General features: G+C 41.5%; 1 protein-coding gene across 10 annotated transcripts in view; it reads right to left on the reverse strand.

The window, feature by feature from the left end:
* PHF14 (PHD finger protein 14) overlaps window positions 1-26,167 on the reverse strand; it is a 155,731-nt gene that overhangs the window by 101,873 nt on the left and 27,691 nt on the right. For 9 of the 10 annotated variants that reach the window (XR_007245796.1, XM_048511563.1, XM_048511567.1 and 6 more), the window contains exons 6-14: window positions 22,324-22,435; window positions 21,050-21,187; window positions 20,095-20,241; window positions 18,936-19,206; window positions 18,222-18,328; window positions 16,873-16,968; window positions 14,931-15,034; window positions 12,868-12,999; window positions 4,333-4,501 (exon numbers count right to left, since the gene is read on the reverse strand). Coding sequence is in view for 9 of the 10 variants with exons in the window: in XM_048511563.1 (XP_048367520.1) it covers window positions 4,333-4,501; window positions 12,868-12,999; window positions 14,931-15,034; window positions 16,873-16,968; window positions 18,222-18,328; window positions 18,936-19,206; window positions 20,095-20,241; window positions 21,050-21,187; window positions 22,324-22,435 (1,276 nt within the window). In the remaining variant the exon portion in view is untranslated. The remainder of the gene's footprint in view (window positions 1-4,332; window positions 4,502-12,867; window positions 13,000-14,930; window positions 15,035-16,872; window positions 16,969-18,221; window positions 18,329-18,935; window positions 19,207-20,094; window positions 20,242-21,049; window positions 21,188-22,323; window positions 22,436-26,167) is intronic. The other variant, XM_048511569.1, reaches the window with a different exon arrangement.

Genomic DNA, 26,167 nt, shown 5'->3' on the forward strand with positions numbered 1-26,167 from the left:
AGGTGACTTTGGGAGCTCACATGCAGCATGTGAAAGCAATGGCCTGCTGCTGCTCCCCAGCACCTGGTCTGCTAAGGCATTTGCAATCTCAGATCAAGGAGGAGCAAGATTGGTAGCTATAGATCGACTTCTCCTCCATAAATCTGTCCAAGCCCCTTTTAAAGTTATCCAGGTTAGTGGCCATCACCGCCTCCTGTGGTAGCATATTCCAAACACCAATCACGCGTTGCATTATTAGTCCTAATTCTTCCCCCCAGCATTTTCAATGTATGTCCCCTGGTTTTAATATTGTGAGAAAGAGAGAAAAATTGCTCTCTGTTAACATTTTCTATCCCATGCATAATTTTATAGACTTCAATCATATCCCCTCTCAGATATTTCCTCTCCAAACTAAAGAGTCCCAAATGCTGCAGCCTGTCCTCATAAGGAAGGTGCTCCAATCCCTCAATCATCCTCGTTGCCCTTCTCTGCACTTTTTCTATCTCTTCAATATCCTTTTTGAGATGTGGTGACCAGAACTGAACACAGTACTCCATAAAATCTTACTCTGGCCGTTTCCGCAAACGCATAGAAACAAACCTCCACTGCCATGAATTGTGCCGGTGGAGGCTTGGAGGCCATTTGCACGCTAGCGTGGGATTGGGTCCGACTTCCCCTCCAGCTGGAGAGGCAGCTTGGCACAGAGCCGCCTTCTCAGTCGGCCCCCTCCACTGACCTCATCTTCCAGGTCGCTCTGGAGGGCTGCAGGGACCGGCCCATGCTGCCCTCTGACCTCCAGGGAGTCGGAGGGCAGCATGGGCAGGTCTCTGCAGCCCTCCAGAGCGACGCTGGAAGACAAAGTCAGTGGAGGTGACGGGAAAAGCGGCGTCTTCCCAGCAGTGTGGTTCGTACCGCGCCAACGGGAAGACGCTGCTTTGCAAAAAACCTCGCTCAACAAGCCAGGTTTACAGCAGCGGCTTCATGCCGCTCCTGGGTGGCCAGGACGGCAGCAGCGCCTCCTGCGCGAACAGCAGCCCAGGGACAGCGGTTTTGCCGCCCCTGGGTCGCTGTATTTCGTCCGTGCGGAAAGGGCCTCTGCTACCACTGCCACTACATAACATTGTTAAGATGCGTTTTCCATGTGATTAAAGGTCTTCCTGACCTTTCTTCAGAAGACCTTTGGTGACTTACTATGATAATTTTGGAGAGATTTTTGCTGATATACACTACAGATCTCTGCTCCAACCAGGACTTTCAGAGTCAAAAGCAGTGGAACCTACCTCTTCCTCTAGTTAGATTTTATTGGATCTTTTTCAGTAACTGACACTCGGGAGTACAGACAGAATACTTGGCTCTGCTCATTCTACAACACTTCTGGTCAACAGACATCCATCCTGACTAGTCTTGAAGAGCCAGGACAAAGCAACTGTTTATCAGGTCACAATTCCAGTAACCTGCAAGAGGCAGTAGCAAAACTGCAGCTTAAATATCCTGGCCAGCAGGATAGGCCCAGTTTTGGTGTGAAGAACCCACAGGTCCTCATGGCGGGCTCCTCACTTTCTTTTATATCACTCTTCCAAAACTATTTTCCCTTTTCCTTCTCTTGGAAACCCCCTATAGCTTTACCTTCCCTGCTTTCTTCTCTCCTTCCCACCCACCAACCAGCCTACCCTTTATCTATTTCCCCATCTTCAGCTATATTTATTACTTGATTCATTTTTAGCCTACCTTTCTCCAAAATGGGGTCCCAATGCAGCTTACATCATTCCCCCCCCCCCCCCGCATTTTATTCTCAGAATAACCCTGCGAAGTGGATAAGGCTGACAGCATATAACTGGAAGCTTCCACAGCAACTGGGGATATGAACCTGGGTTTTCTCAGATCTTACTATAAAACTGTCACCATAACACCAAACTGGCTTTTGTGGGGCAGCAATGCCTTAGCAAGTCATGCAAATCAAGTGGTAGCAAGTTACCCAGAGGTTGCTGCTGGGCCTGGCTGCAATGAGCCCCCCAAGTCAACAAGAGTTCTATCCCTCTACCTGCTTATTATTGACAGAAACGAATGTTTGTTGTGATTGTTTAGTAACCTCACACAACGACCACTAACAGAACTTAAGCTACAGCTGCCACTTCTATTTTGGATTTGGGGGAGGGTCAGATTTTTCTGCATACCTGGGGCTTTATAAAGTTCATAGAAAGATCTGTCTTGTTTGATCGTGGTGGCAATCTATATATCCACAGATTTGGCCATGTTGAGAATTATGCCACTAAAGAAGAAAAATACATTGCAGAAACAGGTTCCCATACTTCCATGCAGCCACAGGGCTGGATGTGACATGTTTTTTAGGCCTTCAGTCATTGAAAAGAAAGTGTTACAAGATCATCTAAGGGATCACCTCTGCATAAAAGCCAAAGTGCCAATAGCGCTCCTCCCAGCTGGTTCTATTTTCCAGGCATATGATATCCTCCACATGGGATTTTTAGATGCTGTCCTTATTTTATGGAACAGTATACTCAGGGGTGAGAAGTGGGCAACTTCCTGATCAGTATTTTAAATAAAGATGCAAGCCAATTTTGTTTCAGAAGGCATTTTGCTGATGTTTTAGATGCTGATGTTTTTGTTTTTCTCAGATTGTTTGCTGTGGACTGTTTGATGATGTATTAGTCTGACTTACTTGATGTATTTGTCTGACTTACGTGTAGGCATATGTTTACAAGTTGCCTTGGAACCTTTGGGAGAAAAGATGGAATAGAAATATGCTAAATACATTATATAAATGAATGCTATAAAGTTGGAGCAGCTGCCATATATATATACTGTTTTGTTTCCTCACCTGGAAAAACCCAACAACACCGTGGAGTCTGTATACACCCTGTATACACTCTTATGGTTCCCGGCCAGGTGAAAAATGCTGGCAGTGGCTGTATCATGTGAGGCGGGATCCTATGGATGCCCATGATAATTTCTATTACTTTTTACCAAATATGTTTTGGAATAAAGTGAAAACCGTGTCTGTTCTCAAATATTTATGCTCTGTTGCGAAGTTCATCCTTACAACATAAATTCATCTAAGTCCTCATCTCACCTGGACCAGTAAAAGTTTCACAGAACTGTAGCATGACAGGGTTTTTTACTGGTAGAAATAAATGTACAGATGTTATACTACAGCTTGACACATAATCATACTCATTCATAAGAAGTTTTTGTTAAAAGCAGAGAAAATAAAACTAATGTTGCATTTTGCCAGCATATTATTTCCCCTTCTTGACACACAGAATGCTGTCAGGCATTAATACAGGCAGTAGAAGGCAGTGCGACAGAGGGAACATTTTCTATAAAACAGAACTTAATCACCCACAGCAGGCCATAGTCTACACAGAGAAGGTTAATCTTGTCAAGGAAGCAAACCACACACACATCCCAGAACGAGGGATTTAAGTGACTTAAGTTTATTGTCTAGCTTTGACAAGTGACTGCAGCAAGACCTCATTAAAAATAGATTAGTTACAGAATACAGAACATACTGCCACAAGACAAAATTACTAAGTAAATAAAAAACCCTCACACCTTGCCTCTGAGAATTAGAACTAAGTCTAGAAGCATCAAATACTTTAGCTTCACACAATGAGGGAAGTAAATATTTCCCTAAAATTAAATGATTCAGTCAAATATGCTAGTTGTTTGGGTTGGGGGAGACAACTAAACCCATTTCGATGAATATATTTCCACTGCATGAAAATAATCTGTTTCTTCAGAGAGAGAAAAAACATGAAGTCATGAAAGACTTAGCCACAAAAATGGAAGCAAAAAAAAAATTAAGTAATAAATAAGATTATTAAAAGTCTTCTGCATTCACAAGGGACATCATATTTACAGATGACCATCTAACAGTACCCTCATGTGTGACCCCTTCTGGATCAGGTGCACCTCATCAAAAACTCTTTCCACGTGGAACGTTTATATGACCTGAACATGCAAATCAACGAAGGTTTCATAAGGAATAGATTTTCTATCCGAACTTAAAATATTCCTATCCCAGGATACACTTTGTACCTATTAAACGAAAGGTTTTAAAAAGCTGTAATAATCTCCCACCTCAAATGTGGGAGGAGATGTGCCTCAAGCCAATTTGGTTGCATTCTTACGCATCCTTGCTTATATCCAAAGTGTTTGCCTCTCCACAAAAATTAAAATGTATTAAACTAGGTACATGGGAAGTGAAAGGATATAAACCTTTAAGTAAATATATTCATTTTTAATATTATAAACCTTTCACACTGAAATTCATGATGCTCTTAGAATTTTTAGTTTAAACCAGAACAGAGTATTTCCAACTCAGCTGTCATTTACCGTGTTTCTGACAGGAATCTTCTTTGGTTCTGGCGGTACATCCTGTGGAACAAATTTCACCGGCTCCTTGATCTGTCTCCTTGATCGCTTAGTACCATCTGGCAAAGTTTCCATGGCAATGTCTGTTTCCATGTCACTGCTACCTGCTTGGTCACACTCTGAACACTGCCTGGAAGCACAGACAAATGCGAAATGAAGACAGCAGATACCACAGCAGCCTTTTTGCAGCAGTCTTCAAAAAACCCAAAAAACCAAAGACTCAAAAAGATTTTCCCTACAAAGCAAAACATTCTCAAATCCAGAGGGTTGTACAGGAAGAATTTAATAGGGCATTTTGCTATTTTCAAAGCATCACCCTCTCCTTCGTATACTATTTTTTAATCTCAGAGTTTTAAAAGCAGCTTACAATTCAGCAGCATGTGGGGAAAGAGACCTGTATAGATATAGCTTAACCCTAAGCCATATGGATATAACCCTGGGTTTGTATATGTAAAGAGAGTCTCTGGAACAGTACCAAAATTAGACTGCACATCATTCCTTTTTCTCCCCCATTTTGCACCAATAAGAAGGAAATTCAGAACTCAACACTGTTTTTTATAGGATATACAGGACTGCTGTTTCATTAGATGCTGCTATTTTTAATCCTGTGTTAAATTTGTTTCTAAAGAATAACAGACACTGGAGAAGTCACCTCTGAGGGGCGGGGGGAATCAGTTCATCACCTCAAAGATAGTAGCTAAATTCAAAGAAAATATTAGAGTTTTCCTCACCCCTAAAAACTACGGGAAACCATTCAATCCAAAGCCTGCTAAAAGGCAGAACACAGAAAGGACCGTCAACATTTTAGTCATACGTTTGGATCTCCTTAAAGCAATAAAAATTAGCAGTTCACATCAAGACGCAACTGGAAATACCATTGAAAGAACTACTGTGCTTATGAATGCTTATCAATGAAATTTTCTGAGCAAAGACATTTTACAGAAGAATGCTGAGACTTGTGCCTTTACAGAATCATAGAGTAAATGTCAACCACATTTCACTCTTACCGGTTAAACAAAGCAGTAATTCTGCGTAATGAGACACTGTCTTAGTCACAGCTCACTGGATATGAATTTGCAATACAGTTTCTAGACAAGTGTTTATTTAAAAAGGCTAAGAGGAAAAACCATGCAGTTACACTTGTGCAAGCAACAGGCACCCTTTCTGACAACAGATGACCTTTCTTCTGTAAATTAGCCTCTAAAAATGCAAAAAGAACTATCTACTGGGATTATGACAATTATGGTACACTACAATGACAAACAAAATGACAATTTCCATAACACAGCATAATGAGTCCTGATGTACTTAAAAACAGTTGGATTTCAAACCCAGAGTATGCTTCTGATACAAATATATTTTCAGCACAATGCTAAAGTCAGTATGTTTGGGATAGAAAACAGTAGAAGGGAAACTAAGTCTAATGCCAGTGTTAACTCAGAATATAACTCAGTGTAGCTCTGAGATTCTCTGTTGTAACGCCCTGCCCATGCTGAAGTAGGGTCAACCTAGTGACAGAATAGGGAACACAAATGGGAACATGAGATTTGGGAAGCAGGGCTAAGTTAGCATCCTGAGCCCTTTCAGCCCATGCAATGTTAGGCCATTTTTGTGACAACCATGATAGTAGAATCCTACGGTTAGTGTGAGAAAAGCAAAGAGAAGAGAAAAGGAAAAAAAACTTAACCCCAAACAACATAATTAAGTACCCAAAGATCAAGAATAAATTAAGGGCCGAATTATGAAAATTATATAATAAAAATATTATAACAGAATATACACACACATACACATAAAACATATACGTTTATTGCCAGTTAAAAACACCAGTAGATATAAAAATCCAGTTTTCAACCCTGCCCTAAGGCATTTCAGCCAGATGATCAAAAATTGGATTTTTATGTCCTTTAGTATTGTATTTGTGTGGAAATATGTTCATAGTATAGGCTACAAAGGACCCCGCCTGTGTTGCTATTTTTAAAAAAGCAATATATAATATTCATAATTGAATCATTTGGCCCTTAATGTGAATTTATTCTTGACTTTTGGGCACCTAATTCTTTCTATTTGACCCAAAACTGCTGAAGACTGCAGGTACCTTCTTTACTATCAATGTCATAATATAGCCAATAACATGCCCATGCCTGCACAGATTTTAAAAATCCATAGGGGACAAACACAGGCCAACATAACCATTTCTACAAACAAAATGGACCCCCTCCAAGATTGAAGGGAAAAAAGCCAAACTTTTTTTTAAAAAGGGGTAAATAAAACACCCCCATATTCAAAAACAGTAGAATCTGCAAATATATAGAAGTCTTGGGAGTGGGGGGAGAAGGCTCTTTGGGCTGCATGGGGAGTTGATCTAGCAACCTAAGTTGCTATGTAAAAACCACACGGCAACAGCCATCTCATACAGGTAATATTGGGGAGCTAGAGCTGGTCATGGATCTCCATCAGACAGCATTTTCACTTCTCCTTCACCATTTCAAATAAGACTGGAACCACAAATAAGCAGAAAGGAGGAACACAGTGGGCAAGCAGAAAAAGTGGACAGAGGCAAGAAAGAACTGATGGGAAAGAAAGAGTCATCAAGTGAGCAGGCAAGCAGATTGGCAAAGGGAAGGGCAGGCAGGCAGACAAGAGAACAAAGAAGGAACAAAGGAACAGAAAAATGGGCAGAGAGAAAGAAGAAGAAAGCCTGGATGAAGGAGTGAAGACCAAGAGTAGGGGAGAGTAAAAAACTGACACAGAGAACTAGTGGGAGGGATTTTGTCACATGTCTTTGTTAATCCCTCTGATGTGTTAATATCAATGTATTTGTCTTAAACCAACCTAAGAGCTTAAAAAGCAGTGACGTATTTGCTTAGGGACAAGGGCAGAGGCGCTCCTCCCATTGGGCAAAGTGGGCAGTTGCCTAGGGTGCCCCCTTGTGGGGGTGTGCGCAAAAACTGCAGGTTCGTTTGTGGAATTTTTTTGTATTTTCACTGTTTCTCCGTTTTTGGCCTGCAGAGGGCGCAGTTTTTAGGCTAGCAGCACTAAAATTTCAGGGATTTTTCAGGAGATTCAAAGGGAGTGCCCCCATCCCCCATTGTTTCCAATGGGAGCTAATGGGAGATGGAGACTACACCTTTGAGGGTCCATAACTTTGGACCCCCTGAACCAAACTTCACCAAACCTGGGAGGGATCATCAGTAGGGTCTCATGAAGTTACTCTGAAATTTTGGTGCTGCTATCTCAATAATTGCACCCCTGACAGCAGGCACCCCCTAAATTTCCCCAGATTTTCCTTTTAAATCTACCCCCTTCCTGCCAATGCTTGTTTTCTTTCTTTCTTTTATTCTCTCAATGCCTAAGAAAGGTTGTTGTTGTTGTTGTTGTTGTTGTTGTTATTATATTCATCCCCTCTGGCATGGATTTAAAGGGAGAATCTGAGGTCCCCAGTTTAAACATTGAAAGTGATGCTGTTTCAGGGTGAGGGATAATCCACCCCAAAACAGCATCACTTTCAATGTTGTTTAAACTGGGGACCCAAGATTCTCCCTTTAAGGTGGATTTAAAAGGAGAATCTGGGGTCCCTAGTTTAAGCACCATTGAAAATGATGCTGTTTGGGAGTGGATTCCAGCATCACTTGTTTAAACTAGGGACCCCAGATTCTCCTTTTAAATCCACCTTAAAGGGAGAATCTGGGGTCTATAGTTTAAATAACATTGAAAGTGATGCTGTTTCCCCCAATTGGGGGGACTGGATACAACACCATAAAATGTTTTCATAGCAGTAATAAAACATTTTGAAAGTATTTTGAAAATGTTTTCAAAAAATATTTCTGCTGTGTGGCATGGCCCATTGCTGTGTTCAGATCTGTGAGTTGGGGCATGTTCTATAATGTGATGGTGACTTTGAAACAACCTGGTGGAAAAAATCATTGTTTGGTCATGGTGGGGGAGGGTGGCTGCCCATGGGGGGGGGATCAAACAGGTTTTGCCCAGGGCTACAGTTTGCCTAGGTACGCCACTGGACAGGGGGTACCCTCTGTCCCCAGGCACCACTGATCTGGTCACGTGGGGGCACATAATCGGCCCCCCACGTGACCAGGAAGATGGCAAGGAAGCAGGAAGTCCTGTGCCTTGTCATCTTCTGGTACCGTCGGCCCGTCCATGTCATCATCAACATGGGTGGGGCCAAGGAAGCCAGAGGATTCTCCCCCAAACCTTGCTCCCTCCCAGCTCCCCCTAAGCTTCATTCCCCTCTCAGCTGCCGGCTGTCCTTTTTGCCCTTCCCTCTGTGGAGGGCAGAAGCAACTGGAAGGTTCCGTGCTGGGGCCTTTGCTTTTATAAGCTATGGAAGGTGTCCCCGCCCCTCGGGGGCATGATCCTGCCCCCAAGCTTATAAAAGCAAAGACGCCAGCACAGAGTCTTCCAGTTGCTTCTGTCCTCCTCAGAGGGAAGGGCAGAAGGGACTGTAGGCTGTCAGGAGGGGGTGGGGCTCCAGGGTGGGGCCCGCCCCTGGCATAGTGGGGGGGAGGCACCCAGAGAACGGATGTCTCCGGCCGCCATTTCCCCCAGTACGCCGCTGTTAAAAAGTAGACCAGTATAAACCAGTCAGCAATTTCTGTCTGTGCACATTTTTTTCTGCTGCAAGTTTCAGTATTTTCATTTTCTTCAAAACAAGAATGTTTGAATCACAAATGTACCATTCTAGGGCACAGATCCAACCATCCTTCAAGAAGTCTTTCTCCAAGCTAAGAAGCCTTCCTCAGTTTGACTTAACATCTCTGTTGGAGAAAGAGCAATTTGACAGTATCTGGTGGAGAAAGAGCCACATTCAGTAAAATGGAAGGAACAGGACCCACCCTACTACCTTATTGGCTTTCCACCTCAGAAATTCAATTAGGAAACAAATTCTGTAAGCACAATCTTGAGAACCACCTCTGACCACTTGTCAGAGGTCACTGACAACAAAATCCAGGGCAAGTTATAATCTGATGCTGCATGCATGATATAAAGAGCCTAAAATAGCAAGCATTCTACCAACTACTTATAACAAAGGTCTTATTCTGCACCCTTCATCCTGATCTTGAAGAGGATATATCAAGACACCTCTAAAGATGAAAAGGGTGTAATCAATAAAACCCTGCTCCTCTGTTTAATCCTAGCCCAGTGAATATACCCCAGCTAAATTAAAAGTGAAAACCACATTTGTGATCAGAAGTGTAGATGAAGCATGAAATTCATGACACAGACAAGCCAGCTTTGTGAAAGAAACAGTCTTGGTATCTCCTTGACCTACAATCACTGAGATGTCTTCTTGATCAGATGGCTTTCAAGGAACCTTTTCAATTCAAGCTAATACCAGTGAATGACAACACAATGTAATCCGGTGATTAAAAATCAACAGTGCTCCAGCATAATACAATTACGTTACCTCGCCTGCAATTTCAACAAAAAAGATACCAGCTTTTTAAAAACACAATTTATGATTTTAGAGGGGGAAAAACATCCAAATGAAATGAACTAGTCCCAGATGAAGCGAGATATATTTTAGCTCATTTTTCCAAAAATACAAATAGGAAAAGTGTATTTTGTACACAAAAGTGCGTGGGGAGGAGACACTGCCCAGTGGCAACAAGACAGACAAGTGTTACAGCTATTCTTCCACTGGACAAGTGTTATGCTCAACACATACTTAAAAATACATTTTGAGATTCTCAGGATTCTTACATGTGTCCAGCAGATACAGAAATAACAATTTAGATATTTGACATGATTGTTTTCACCATTTTATAGATCACTGCAATTATCTATTAATAGGTAGCAAATTAGGAGGATGCATGGATAGAAAAATGCTTTCTTTTTTGTAATGAATGAGCTGAGGAGCCTGCAGTAAAGTGAGGATTAAGGATGGGAATAAATGACTGGAAAGTCTCCTCTCAATATCTCCCTTTGGTATTATCAATACTTAGGGTCCTGAGCATATCAAAGTTTCCATCTTGCTCTTGCTTTTTCTTCCCTTTACCTGACTCTCTGGCTGTTTCTGCACAGCCCAATAACAGTGCCCTAGGGACGGGGAGCAAGATTTTTCAAAAGCAGCATCTTCCACCTGCTGGCAGCGGGTGGAAGGCGGCGTTTTCCCCGCGCTGGCCCCAAATGACTCCTTACTTCTGTTGCTCTGTGGAGGCCAGGGGACATGCCTCCTGGCCTTTGTCCCTGCAGTTGTCTCTCTGGCCATGGGGGTGTGTTCCCTGGCTCCACAGAGCGACGGAAGCCAGGAGGAGGTAAGGAGCCGTTTGTGGGGCTGCGCGGAGCCTCCTCTGCCAGCTGTGCAGTCAGGGGGCCGTTCAGCCCCCACTGCTCTGGCTGTGTGGAAACAGCCTCTGCTCCCAACATTAGAAGGGCAACGAGAGTGCTCATTCCTCATCAGGTTATTTTGCATTAATAATTCTTTTAAAAAATTACAACCACCATGCAGAAATCTACCATGTCTGCAGGTGTTATTCTGCATGATAGGTACTCAATCATCTGTTCCTCCTAGAAAAAAACTGTTGTTGGTTTCTTGAGCATGCTTAGTCCTCAAACTTTTGGGGGCATGATTTTTCTTCGTGATTACTTCACGAAGTCATTTTCCTGCATGCTTTGACAGCTCATCAACTTGGTAGAAACTGTTACTTTTTGTGTCACAGATCTGGCTTTGCTACTTCCGTGATTGGCATGAACAACCCACTTTACTATTAATAACTAGTATGCAACTAGGTAGTAAGTGGAAGCAGATAGTAATATTTTACATGCCAGGGGACAATATTTAGAAACTATATGCCACCACTGTAGAAGCCCAAACATTACATCTGCCTGTAAGATCCCATAATCCACTGGCAGTACTAGATGAATGGGTGTGCTCTCACCACAATTGTGCCTCCATGTGCAGCATGAGAGCTGCAGTAGTGTAATTGTTAAGAGTGTTGGCCTAGGATCTAGGAGACCCTGGTATAAATCCCTGTTCTGCCATGCAAACTCGCTAGGTGAACTTGGGCCACCCACACAGCCTAACCTACATCACAGGACTAAGAACTGCTGATGGAAATTCCTGATGAGTATATGGCAACATGTTGTTTGGCTCATATAAGCATTAACAAAAAGAAAAAGACACATTTAAGACGAAAGTATTTATCATAGCATAAGAACCCACAACAAGCTAAGTGTTCTCATTAGCAGAAAACATCCATGAAGCAAACTGTTTGAAGAAAATGGGAATTACAGATTTCTCAGGGGTGGTGGTGGTGGATGGGTTGGTAGTGTGGACATGGCCTCTAGTTAGGAGACACCGGGGGGGGGGGTGTTTGAATAGGTTCTTATATCCAGCTTTTCTCTACCTTAAGAAGTCTCAAAGCAGCTTGCAAACTCCTTCCCTTCCCCCCCCCCCCCACAACAGATACCTTGTGAGGTAGGCGGGGCTGAGAGAATTCTAAGACAACTGTGACTGGCCCAAGGTCACCCAGGAATAGGATTGTCAGGTACCATCTCACAACCAGAAGGGAGGAGTTATGAAGCGGGGGGCTTATCAGCCACAAATTTACACCTAGGTCTTGCTTCCATCGGTGCATTGATGTCACTTCCAAAAATTATGTCATCATGTCACCAATGATACTGCAGATGCTCTGGTATTTGGGCAAAACTCCAAGGTAGAAGCTGTTTTATCATAGGCTCCTAGGCTCTTTTTTCAATTTTTTCAATAGAAAAATTGAAAATATGGGTGAATACTGAAAAAACTCCTATTTTTGGAATGAGTGAAATACTTTGAAGACAAGATGCTGTACACATATACAGCTCTTACATTCAAGATGGGTATCAGAAGAAGGTGGGACAAAACCTGCACCAAACCCTCAAGAGAAAAATTCTGAAAGTTTAATTGAGAACTGAGTTCTCTCTGACCAGCTGCAAAAGAAAGAAGTCAGCACCTGGCCAGAACTAGGGTTCTCTGCTAAGATAGCAAAGGTTGCATCAGCCTGGTATTTTCTCTCAAGTACTGCCCATATTTACAATTTTGCTTGTAGAAAACTAAGGCATTTATAACTTTTAAATTCCATAAATGTCAAATATTACAATGTTATGTACTGAGTTATAAATTATGCATATTAAAGCAGTAAAATTAGTTTAGAGCAGTAAATAATGCAGATATTTCAATTTTTCCGCAAAATTAAATGCCTTAACACCCCCCTCCCCCCAAAAAAAACACCTTTTAAAAATGAGTTTTTTCCCCATGGCTTAATTTTTTTTTGAAATTTTACATCTCTACTCACATCCAGAAAAAAATTAAAACTTTTAACAATTGTCACAATTAGGAGGAAACATCAGAAGGACTCAACATTTACAAGGCACAGAATAAAAAAGTTGGGAAGAAAGGGGGGAAAGCATGATAGAAATAAATTCTCTTATCTGTAGATTTAAATTTCAGGTTTTTTAAAAATGCACTGTGGTAAAATGCATTTACAATATTCGTACCAGTAACTGTTTTTGGTCTTCCTTGGCATCCTTGAAAGTGGTGGATCCAGACATCCAAGATGATAATGTAGTTTACAAGTATCACACAGCAAAAGGAGATGTTGATCATGGTTCTTCTTGCAAATTCCGCAACTTGGAAATGCAGGAGAAAAGTTTCATTTGAGACAATGCACATACTTTACTGAATTATCGTTAACGTTTACATGGTTAATATTTCCTCTACATGTCTGATAGCCATTTGTGACTCCTGATACACTGATCTGCATCAAGCATTTTCTTTAAGTTCCCAATGAGGTCAGTTCAGCCCTGCAGAGAGAATGCTGGCCTGACATGTGAGAGACCTCAATTTAACCCTGAACAGCTCCGAAGAACTCTTTTTCCAGTCCTCCTCTATGAAATAGTTGCATTCACTTACAATGCTGCGAGAATGAATGAAACTGAATTAGTAAAACTCTCTCCATATTGCAAGAGGTGCACCATGATCAATCCTATTAGTATGTGCAATTTGTGAGAGATTGTAAACAACCATTTGAATTCACAGCTTAAAAAAACAAGCAAACATGAGAAGAACAGCAGGTGATGGAAACTATCCTTGGTCTTGGACTTAAACAGTCAGGTACAATTGTTGGTCAACATCTAATTCTAGCACTTCAGACCATTTACACAGCAAAATGCAAGAGGTCATTAAGTCAGTCATTGTTTAATGCATATAGCCATATGCCATTAAAGTGTAAGGGCTAATTTTACAAACACAGTTACTTCAGTAATTTATACAGTTATGATAGTGTGACAAAGAGAATCAGACTCATATTGAATGACTGGAGGTAGATTATGGATTTTTTAAAAAATGAAGTATTTCTTTATACTGCATAGAATTAATACGTGGGAATCATCCCCATTAGATGTGGTAAAGGCTACAAGCTTAGATGGCTTTTTAAAAAGGATCAGTCAGAACTATGGACAGGTACATCAGTGGCTACTAGTTATGGCAGTTAAATGGAACTTCCATGTCTGCAAGTAACAAATGTCTAATTATCAGATGCTAGAATAGGAAATATCCATCATTGCCACTTCCCGTTTGAGAGCTTCCCAGAAATACTTCTGGAGACAGGATGATGGCATAAAATATGCTCTAACCTAATAAGCAAGAAAGTTCTTACCTTTAAAAAAATGGCTTATGGTTTTTAGTGACTTAATGATAAACCGTTAAAAACAGAGTAACAAATACATGTAATTAACATCAATGACACACTGATTTCCCAACTGAAAACAGAATATTACACTTAAAATATTAAATATTCTATTAAATATAATACACTTAAAATATTAAATATAGTAATTTCCAATATACATAGAACAAGTCCATAATTACTGCATCCAGTTTTTTTCTGAACCATGTGGGAATCTTTCAACCATAAAAAAGATTCCAGTACTGTACACAGAAATTTCTTTTGAAGTCCTACCAATGGATGGTGAAACCTAACAGTCTTATCCTACCATTATAATTATAATGTTAAATTTTTCATTTAAAAACCTGAGTTAGAGCTCTGCAACTGTACCTAGACCAATTGTGTCTATGACCGCATTAATAAATTTATTACCCAGAAATAAAGATAAAAGATGTACAATTTATATTCAAAAGCTATATGCAGCTATGTTGATTCATACACCAATTCCAAAGTCAGCTGTGGTACAATACAGTTTTATTAGGACCAACCAAAATGTGCCAAAGCAGTAAACCACAAGCTTTAGATTTTCCAGAATCTGTCGTCAGCCTGGCCATTATGTTAAAACAAAAAATGGGGACACATTTCAGGGCATGTTGGCAGAGCCTCACAGTCTGCAGTTTGAAACTTGCTTAAAATGGAGGCTTGGTGTTATAGACTTCATTAGACTGCATTGTGCTGGATGCCCAACAGAGGCCCCAGAGACTCCTGGGACAAATGGAGTCTCTCCCTTTGAAAATATAAAAGCCAGTTTCCGTTATTCAAAGTAAATATTTCAGTTCACACAGACATTCTATCTGCAGTCAATAGATATTGCCACATATTCTTACTACTTGCCTATAAAGGACTGCTGGAAGGGTTGTAGTCTTCTGGGTTCCACCTTCTTTTTTACTTGGCTTTCTCTCTTTAGGTGCCCGCAGAATTGATGGGATATTCAGTTTCTATTCGTTTTGAAGAAGAATAAGAATAATTTGTGAGAGAGATGTGTGATGTAACATTCTCTGTTGTTTATAACTCAGTAGTTACTTAAATTTAGCTACACCCAAATTATGGCAGACCTGATTAGTCAGGTTCCAAAAATGACTACACTCTGTGTTTTATCCCAAGCTAGATTCACGAAAAATGAGATTGCATCCCCATATTTTGAATGCAAAAAAAAAGGCAAAGATATAACAAGTCCTGGCTTTTTAACTTTTTTTCCCCTTTAACAGAAGAAGATTTAACAGAGACAGACAAGGACAAGCTAGTTTAGAAGGTTAAAAGGAAAAAGAAAAAAGAAAAATCCACCACACTTCACAAAAGAATATTGAGGCAGTTTATTTTCCTCAGCATTCCTGCTACAGTGGTGCTCCATAGGTTAATTAGAAAAATTATCTTATTGGACCAAACTCTCCACAAAGCAGGAGAGATTCTCTTCGGGTTTCTACTAATCTGCAGTGTGCTAGCTTCACAGACAGCAACCATCTATCAAAGTCATTTCTCAGTGGCCCTGTGGGCCTGCATCTGTTCAACCAACTGGAAAGAAGTGTCATGCAAGCTGTGCAAATGAAACTGCTACTTTTTATTATTATTAAATGATTGCACCGGCAAACACATTTGTGAATTGTGAAATTCATTCTTTTAAGATAGGCAAGTACTAGTGGCAAACATCTATTTATGAAGACAGATTCTCACGTATACAGACAGGCCTTTAAACCTGCTTGGATTAAACATCCCGGCACAGTGCAGCAGAAAAGCACTTCTGCAGACGTTTTTAATCCAACCGCGAACATCACCCAAAAGAACACTTATACAGCTATAGCTGTCCTAAAGTCCAACTGCTTGAGAGCATTTCCTTTTATATAATCTTAACAGTTTAACTAAGGAACATACACAAAAGCCAGGAGCTGCTTTTCATTGAGAGTGGAATGTAAAGTGCAGTCACGCTCATGAGAAATCTGTTAAACTGTGCCGATTTACAGCCTTTTGTGAAAGCTGCGACAAGAAGTGCAATGAAATGAAAGGCCAATGAAATTCATCAGTGTTTTAAACACAGCCAGCTACTTATTAGATCAGATAAATTGCATAGTTTGGGGAAATGGTGGCGGAACAAGCACCAAACGGAAAAAAAGGGGCCTTTTCTAAACATAAATGAAAATATGGTCCAATAAAATATTTGATTCTCCTGATTTACAATCATCGCACTCTTTATAACTCAAGTGGTACAATAACTGGTAGGCTATGGCACCCAGCTAAGAGTCGACAAAAGGGTCATTAATGCTGTCAAGAAATAGCCTTAGACCCAAAATGGAAAACATTTCATCTGCATTGCTAATTTATAACAGCAGCAATGATGGATTCTTTTAGCAATGAAATTCAGGAAAGGGAGCACAAAAATATATATATACCTCCCCCCTAACCCCCCCCCCCCGTTTGAAAGGTACAATCATATATAAGAATGGGGGGGAAAGTGAGGAATTCAACTAGATTAACTTGTGCTTCAGGTTTAGCTACATCACAAATGACAGGTCAATCAGTTACAGCAAATGAAAGAATTTTGCAAACAGGATAGCTAATACAAAAACAAAATTAAGCTACAGGTTCCAAGCAGGTCGCATGCAGAGCACTAGATAGATTTCAATCAGAGATCATTATTTGCAGAGTGAGGCCGGGACTTTATCAAATATATCTTTTCAGCCACAAAAAGTGACAAACAGAAAAGGCTATTCTTAGGAATATTGCCAGCAAGACATTAAAAAGAGGGGAAGGCGGAAAGAATGGGGAAGGGGGCGGAACCAACCTGCCCAATAATTCTACCGAGCACAGCCCACATTCCTTGTCCTTCGTTCCGTAGTTTTGCATTCATATTCTGAAGTTCTTCTAAGGATTCACACAGCTGAAAAAGAAAGCATCATTGAATGCATTTAGCCATCTTTATCCAGGAGGAGGCATCCTTTACTTACAGTACTTTTTTATCATCAAATAGATAATTAAATAATAAAATTGCTCATTCGTGCCAATGCAACTGAAGTCAGTGAAGTTAATCAGCCATTCAATAACACCAGAAAGGAAACACGGGCATCCATCTGGTTAGCAAGACAGAACCAGAAGTACTTTGACAGTAAGACTATAATGGCAGTCGAGAAGCACCACAACTGTTATTTCCATCTGCAAAGCTGTGCCAAGTATTTCTGCACTGGGAATCAACGTTTCAGAACTACGCACCTGCACACTTGATGCAAGACAAAAGCAAATATAAAGCCATGTTAAGCTTTGGAAGCTTCACTGGGAATTGCATCATCATGTCTGACACCTTCCTGCATGTGTCTTTTTGAAAGCAAATGGGAACAGCACCATCTGCAGAATTTAGGTCAATACAATAACCTCTACTATTCATCGTATCATTGTGACCCTGTGTTAATACAGAATCAGATGCTTCCCAAAAATGAAGTATGAGAGGGGTATTGTTAATCTGAGACTTCTACTTTATGCTGATGCCCCTTTTCAAGTCAGCTGTGCAAGTAACTAGCCATGCATGTGCAAATGCACAAGCAAGCATCAAATGTGATGAGAGCAAGGCTCAGGCCCAGGTTTCAGATGGAGAAAGGCTCTAGAGGGCCCTTTCTGTATGGGCCAATTAAACCGGGATAACACTGGTTAGAAACCCGGGTTGGGGGGAACTTCACATGGATCCCAATCCTAACGTGGATCTGCTCTATGTTTCCTCCCCCACCCCAGGTTTTTCGAGAATCACGTTATGTGCAATTCTTTTGTTTTGCCACAGCTGTAAGCCGCATTTAAACAAGAGAATCACACATAATGTGATTCTTGAAAACCCCTTCCCCGGCTCCCGTCTGCAGGGGTCAGTACTGCTGTGGGTCAGTCCTTTCTCAGGCAGGGGGAAAAAAGCTGATAGGGAAGAACAAAAATAATGCAACTTCATGCGAAGGCGCACACCCCAGTCCACAAGACAACAGGTTGATTCCTTACTGAGCTGTGGTCATGATCAAAACCTGACTTTAAGATTTGATCTAAAAAAGTTTGGGAAGCAGATGATGATTTTCTATGTAATTACATTTCAGTTCCATAAAAAGAGCTTTATCAAGCACAGAATACAATTTGACCTTGTGTGAAGCTGTTTTTTTTTACCTTGTTGTATTCCACATGAAGTTTTTCTTGCTCATTCTCTAGCTTATCCTTAATCTTCTTTTGTTCTGCCATGTTCTCTTGGATCTGGATCATACGCATGTTTCGCTCTGAAATAAAAGTTACTGTTACCTTTAGCTACATTTTAGGTACATCAAGTACAAAAACTAGAATTAGTGTGGGAAACAGAAAGAGTATACAAGAACACATTTTTGGAGTCACAGTTACACACACATAACTATCACAGCTTCCTTCAGACACCTATGGGCTAAATAGAATTTACAATAAATGCATTTGACAGAAACAAATTGTGACTATTAAGATTTCTATTAATAAACAGATCATACTTGCAATAACGGAAAAGACAGAAAAGGAGTTGCGTCTAGATAAAATTACTAAAGGTTTGCACAGTGCTACACTTTGCACCTAATCATGAAGGAAGGGATATGAGAATCTAGCAGTGTTGGTCAATTGATCCTTAGAAAATATTTCCAATCTTTAAATATCAAAGGATTCAACAATATATTTTGTTGAAACTTCTCACTCTCTCTTTAAGCACTGCACAGGTGAATCAGGAGCAGATTTTAGATAGAGAGAATGTGCGAGTTTGTACATGTGTACACATGCAGGTGTCATTAATACAACCTATATTTACAGAAAATCAATGTTTAGAGAATTATTCATTACATGAGGAAAAAAACATTTTGGCTCTTTTACCAAGGTAATAGTTCACAAAATCAGCTGTTAGAGCTGGCTGTTTGTGTTTTCGTCTTCCATCCACGCTGGAACTGGTATCTGAGGTATCCACTGGAAAAATATCTGTACTGATTCCCATTAATTCAGCCTTTCGCATCAGTTTACGAATTGCTGAAGCACTACTGGTGAGTGGCCGCGGCAGTTTCTCCCTTGGAACCCATGCCTGAGGTCTTGTGGTACGCGCTAATTCCGCCTTGGCACGATATTGTTGTAGTCTGGCATTAATTCGGGCCTACAATTAATAATAAAACACCTGAGCATAAAAATCAGTGTAATCCAAAATACTTTCACTAATAAGCTTCATCTCCACTTCCAAAACATTCACAGAAATGTTTCAGTAGGAGAAAAACCTGCGCTTTCATAGTACAAAATAAATGCCTGCAAAGTGACAATGTACGCTGACCATGAAATTTTGGGTGGGATAAAAACAGAGCCTTCCCATTCACAGAATGACATCTGTTTGCAAAGGAACTGCTACAATGAGCAGAAGGCCACCTTCATGCTTAACTCTCTACAACTAGAAAACGTAAAACATGAAAGAGTTCTTACAAGTTCAGGAACAAGACTAATATATTTAAACATTTAAGAAAATCATGCATTGCCATCTGCTGCATCACAATGAAAAGTATGGTTTTCCACACTACAGAATCCTCAACATTCACAGCATCTACAAAGAATGAATACAGCAGGCATTTATTTCCCAAATCAACAAGCTTCTTTCAGGCACCTGACTGAGCTCAAATAAGACAAGACTGGCAACAGCAGCAAAGCATGGGGCGGCACAGAGCGGTGATAGTCTTAGGACTTCGGCAGTTGCAAAGAATCTCCCATAATAACTAACTGAGGTTTGAGATTTAGGAAATCGGGTTTATTCTAATGGGAAAATAGTAAGAGCTGTGGGGAAGAGTATGCCTCCAGGAGAAGTAAATGTAAATGTTCATAACATGGTCAGACAATTCATTGTAGGCTAGACTATATACAAGAAAGTCAATAGCCCTGCAGTGTTTTGAGAATTGCTGCTGTCAGGCATCCTGGCTTTATTTTCACCTGCAGCAATTCTGACAATCTGGTTTTGCATACTGCATTAAATGTAAATACAGTATTGACACTGGCACAGTACCTGAGCTTCTGGAGAAAGCTGTTTTTCTCTCTCTTGCAAAGACATTTTGCAATATGATTGTAAAGCCAAGTAGTTCTTGCGCTTCCACTTCCTGTCCATTCGGTCTGCATGTTGCTTACAATAAGCGAAAAAAGGATCGGCAATATCCTGTTTTAGAAGAAATGGGAAACATAGGAAAGAAAACAGTTTCAGACAGTCAGAGAGAGAAATGGTAATCACTGGGGAATCAATCTGTGGGAGCAAGAACAGTGGATCTTTCTCTTGGTGCTCTACCCCCACCCCTCCATACTTCTTTCTGACCCCATACAAGTTGATTTCTGGGGTTGTGGGGTCCACCTGGAGTAATAGTCACATGGGTTGGGAGAGCCCCACTGAACTGATGGGCAGTCCAGTTCAAGGGGGAGGGAGTAGAACAGCATCTGGAATGGCACTACCCACTGCCTCCAAAGAGGCAAATGGTGGCATGGGGTGCCTGGGGAGAAGGAGAAATGCCTTTCTCCCCCAGGAAAGTCCATAGGAAAAAAAATGACTTATGCCTTTTTTGGGGGGGTGGCGTGAGTCTGTACTGTTGATAGGGGGTGTTGCCAGGTCAAAAGTCATGGAACACCCCCTTCCACTCTGGTGCAGTCATTTGTGGCCCAACTTCTGAATTTGGGCATTGCAGCTACTGAGGTAAGTCCCTCAGCATTGGCGGTTGTGCCATTTTGTACGGTGCTGGTGGCATAACCCTTCCATTGCTTCCAAAGCTGCTTCAACCCACCCACCCTCCTTTGGATAACACAGTTACCTTTTCTTATTTGGTAGAACTTTAAGATAAAATTGATCTATCCCTACATCAGTTGTGTTGTTCTGACTCCTTATAAAACTAGTAACTGCTACAGGTAACATACACCAACTAAGATCTTTGCACTGGAGCTAATTTGCTAGCCTTTTTTCCCCTTTGATGAAATCTCACCTCCTCTGCAGCTGCTTCAGACAACAAGCCTTCTCTCTGAGCGCAAGTCACATGGAAATAAGCTCTGCACATCCCAGCATCACAACTAATGCAAACACCAGTCCTGGCAAAACGAGGATCTTCACAGAAACTGCATTCCTGCCACGTATCAAAAGTAAAAGTAAATTACTACCAAAAAACCCCTAAGTCCGAACATTGTTTGTGCAGTGTCTAAAAACCATGCTAAATACTTTCACACAAAAAAAGAAGAACTTAGCAACTTACAGTTGAAGCGACAATGAAGGAACAATAGGAAAATAGAAAAATGGGAGGGTGGGGGAGACACAAACAGTAGACTGACACCTAACTACAGCTATTTCCTATCTGCAACAATAGTTTTTACATTACAAATGCTACAAAAATTTAAGCTAGTGCTGCTTTTTTGTAACATACAAAAGGACCAACACATGATATTTTTCCAAACATCATTGTAGGAAATCTGATAATCTACATCAGCGTTCAAGTTCCACTCAAAAGTGAAAAGCATGATGGTGGAAGTCAAATATGAGAAATGTATCAGAAGGGGTCAAGTGTAGGAAATCTCTTGACAAGAGAAAAAGGGAAGGCTTCTCAGGAATTCACTTGATTCAAGCGTGGCATCTATTTCTGCAGGTAGTTTAAAGCCTGGGTGTGGGCCAGAGATGCAGAGAGGTAGGGAACTGGGAATGTCAAAACCAGCTGAGTAACATCTGGTGAAGCATTTGTCTCGCCCATTCTAAAGGCAATTTAAAGTCTAAGAGCAGCCATCCTGGCAGAACCATCACCAACCTGGGACATTACTGTGGCTCATTACCTGTTACAAGTGGGGGGGGGGGGGGGCTTTTTTGTAAACTCTACTTTTATCAATCAATATTCCATTTTATAACTCTCTCTGACACCCAACTGTTGGAGAAAAGTGAGATTAAAGTATTATAAATAAAGCATAGCTCAAACTGAAACTACTTTGAAATCTTTCACCATGCATAATTAGTTGAACAGCCTTGTTCTTAATCAAGACTGCCTTATTCTCAGTACCTTTCAACACTGGACTTTGGCTATGAACAGAAGGCCCTATGCCTCATGTACATTCAACAATCTGTATCGTTTCACAGTCCATCCAACAAAGGTCAACAAAAAAACGCATGCTATTCCTAACTTCATAAAAATTTGAGTTTTCAGCTGCAAAAAAATGCTAAACACACAAACAAGCAACATTGAATTTGGTCTACAATATACAACTTAGTTATTAACTTTACCTTTGCTCCATATTTGGAATAGTTCATTTCTGTAAGTGTTACAGGTCTCAGCTTGTCAATATCTCCAAATGCTACTCCTGGAACATAGAGGGCACAAACTATGTGGACCCACCTAGAAGAAAAGAGGAACTTATTTTACTATGCCTTCGGCAGAACAAAGCAGAGGAATATTGTTCTCTTATATACAAAAAAGAACAATGACACAACAGACAGGAGTATGATCCACACATGTTAAAACTAAAATAAGGATGGACAAGAACGAAGCGCTCAAGTGATAAAAGAGTCACTTCATATTTTAGCATTTATATTAAAATTCACAATTTTGAAATAGGGTAACTAAAGATGGATGGCCCAAGAAACTCACCAAAGGAACTGCTGAGTAGTAAAGCACCTGCAAAGGCCTCAGGATCAATCCCTGAGATCTCTAGTTAAAAGGATCTTGAACAGTAGATGATGGGGAAAACATCAAAAGATATTGGAAAACTGCTGCCAATCAAGGTTAAAAAGACTGAACTATGGTCCAGTTCAGTGCAGAGCAGGTATATACATGTAGCCAACAAAAACAGGAGACAGTGTGCAGCAGTGGCGTAGGAGGTTAAGAGCTCGTGTATCTAATCTGGAGGAACCGGGTTTGATTCCTAGCTCTGCCACCTGAGCTGTGGAGGCTTCTCTGGGGAATTCAGATTAGCCTGTACACTCCCACACACACCAGCTGGGTGACCTTGGGCTAGTCACAGCTTCTCGGAGCTCTCCCAGCCCCACCTACCTCACAGGGTGTTTGTTGTGAGCGGGGAAGGGCAAGGAGATTGTAAGCCCCTTTGAGTCTCCTGCAGGAGAGAAAGGGGGGATATAAATCCAAACTCTTCTTTTCTTCTTCTTCTTGAGGAGCAAACAGTTCATTTAAAAAGAAATATTATAGTAATTCATTCATATGAAGAAAAACATGTTCACAATTCCTCTTTAGGCCTTTATAAAACATATAATAGGAAGCTGAGCAGAGTTGGGGAACTCCTGAATAGGGCCACATTCCGTCAATTCAGGGCACACTGTACACAAAATCATGCTTCTGAAAATGGAACAGTGTGTGAAAATAGATGATCGCTATCTGAAAGCTATTTATACCTTGTGAAAAGGTTACCAATCCACCGCTTAGCTGTTTGGGAGGAACACTCTAGTTCAGTGGTCTGCTACCCGCGGCTCCGGAGCACCATGCGACTCACTCAGCCTTATACTGCGGCTTCGAGTGGCCTGGAGGTTGGAGGGCAGCAGCGCTGGAAGGAAAGGTGAGTGGAGGGGCCGAACCAGAGGCGGCTCTATGTGTGGGGGCGCCGCTTTTTACATCCTCTCCTTCCAGTGCTACTCTGGAGGGCTTGGAAGGACACACCCATGCTGCCCTCGGACTCCGGCTGTCTGCTCCGTCGGGCAGAGGGCGTTTCCCCGCGCAGCGTCGCTGCCTCCCGCAGCACGAGAGGTAGCGGCACCGGGCAGGCCGCAGCCGCCATCCCCCCTCTGCCCCACGGACCAGGTGGGCAGAGGGGGTTTCCCTGTCCAGCGCTGCTTCCTCCCGCAGTGCGAGAGGCGGCGGCACCAGGCAAGCCGCAGCCGCCATCCCCCCTCTGCCCCATGGAGCAGGTGGGCAGAGGGGGTTTCCCTGCCTGGCGCTGCTGCCTCCCACAGCGCGAGAGGCAGCGGCACTGGGCAGGCCATGGCCGCCATCCCCCCTCAACCCCACGGAGCAGGCAGCTGCCTGCTCCGTTGGGCAGAGGGCGTTTCCCTGCCCGGCACCTCCTTCTCCCAGCTCTGGAAGGAAAGGTGAGTGGAGGGGCCGAACCGGAGCTGGCTCTGTGCGGAGCCACCTCTCTGGCTCGGTAGATCTTTGGGGGTGAGGAAAACGGACCCAAATGGCTCTTTGGTTGGTAAAGGTTGCCGACCCCTGCTCTAGTCAGCGTCTTCCTGCCCCCATCAGTTCTTCCTCCCCTGTACAATGACCAGCTAGCACATTTCCACACGTGCAGCTCAACTGCTTGGTGCCCACTGCTTTGGATCACAGTGCACAGCTGTTAAGTGTGGGATCTCAAAATACAAAAAAGCCTACCTTGGGGTAACTGCATATATTCTGTTCTAGATTTTATTTATTTGGAAGTTTTCTATGCCACTCTCAAGAGAGCTGCTCAAGGCAGCTCACGATGTAAAATATGGTGAAATCCTAAAGTAATTAAAATAAATGAGCCAAAAAAAATTGACCAAAGCATAAAAACAGCATGAAATGATCCTTACGAAATACCCTCAGTTTAGAAGATAACTGGAATCCTTTAGTTAAAAGTCTAGAAATCTTTTGACCTGGCACCTATAAGACAGAAGGGGCCAGGTGAACCTTAAGGGAAAGGACATTCTACAAGTGAGACCAGCTTCTGCATACCTACTTCTATTTTTATAATTTCTTATGCTGTTCAATGCTGTTGAGAAACTAAAAATATAACCATGATTCTTCTTTTATATACAGATAAGTCTATATGATACACACACATATGCCCTGTTCATCTGGAGTGTCACTCTTCAGTGAACATTTTGACATTCTGATTCAGGCAACATATCCTCAAATATCAGGCAATTCACCCATGAATCTAGAACACACATAAATGATCAACAACTCAGGCCCACAACCTTAAGAGAGCTTGTTTATGGTTCTGAAAACCTGGGGGCATTTCCTTTCTTATGAAATGATGCCAGTATGTGACACAGATATCAGGGGAGAGGGTAGTTACCCACCTTCACATTATCTTCTACACTTTCTTTTAAGCAGCCAAGGTGTTGGCTAGAGATGTTTGATAGTAAGTTTTAATACATCTTTCCCCACTACACCCAGCATAGTTCAATATAAAGATACACATCTTCAACAAGCAGCGGCTTCTCAATTTAATTTGCACAGTTTTTTCATGCTCCACTGGTGTATTAAATGCTGCTGCACTCTGTAGGAGTTTATCTACGATAAACCCAACAGCTGGCTGCTTGCTTCTTACTGACCTTCTCAAAATGTTTTAGTACATGTCACACAAGTACTCCAGTATTACAGATTTAAACTGCCATTTCAGTATGATTGGCACACAAGTATCTCATTTCCTTAGCCACCTATGTGCTAACTCCATCCTGAATCTTTATTAAAATACTCAGAAGTCAGTCAAGTTCACAGCTGAAGCAGCTTCAGCTGCTTTTAATACCAAAGCCAAAATGTTTTCCTCCTCATTTGTTTAGCTGCACATGTTTGAGAACCTTGTAATTAAGACAAATTGGGTAATCAAAGAAGAATAATCTTTCTTGTTACTTTCCCATCCATATTGCTTGAAGCAAAGATGACAGATGTCTGGAATGGGGAGGAAAAACCAAGCTAAAACAAAGATAATGGCCTTAAATGGGACTGGTTTCTGCTATCTAGAGAAGAAAATGATTTCACTGCATAAATATACATATATATCTCTGCCTACCAGAAACCAAGGTAGATTATAGACAGCGTGGTGTAGTGGTTAAGAGTAGGTGGACTCTAAACTGGAGAATCAGGGCTGATTCCCCACTCCTACACATGAAGCCTGCTGAATGACCTTGAGCTAGTCACAGTTCTCTCATAATTCTCTCAACCCCACCTACCTCACAAGGTGTCTGTGGTGGGGAGAAGGGAAGGAGTTTGTAAGCTGCTTTGAGACTCCAAACTCTTCTTCTAGGCAGAATCACACTCTTCTAAATCCATTGAACAGAATGGAATTATAACTATTTAGGATTGCGCTATAACATGCCAAAAGACTTGCTTCAAATTAACCATTCTATCATCTATTTCTTTCTCGTATAGAAA

Source organism: Sphaerodactylus townsendi, linkage group LG11 (genome assembly GCF_021028975.2).
Source record: "Sphaerodactylus townsendi isolate TG3544 linkage group LG11, MPM_Stown_v2.3, whole genome shotgun sequence".
In the NCBI taxonomy this organism is placed as follows: Eukaryota; Metazoa; Chordata; class Lepidosauria; order Squamata; family Sphaerodactylidae; genus Sphaerodactylus; species Sphaerodactylus townsendi.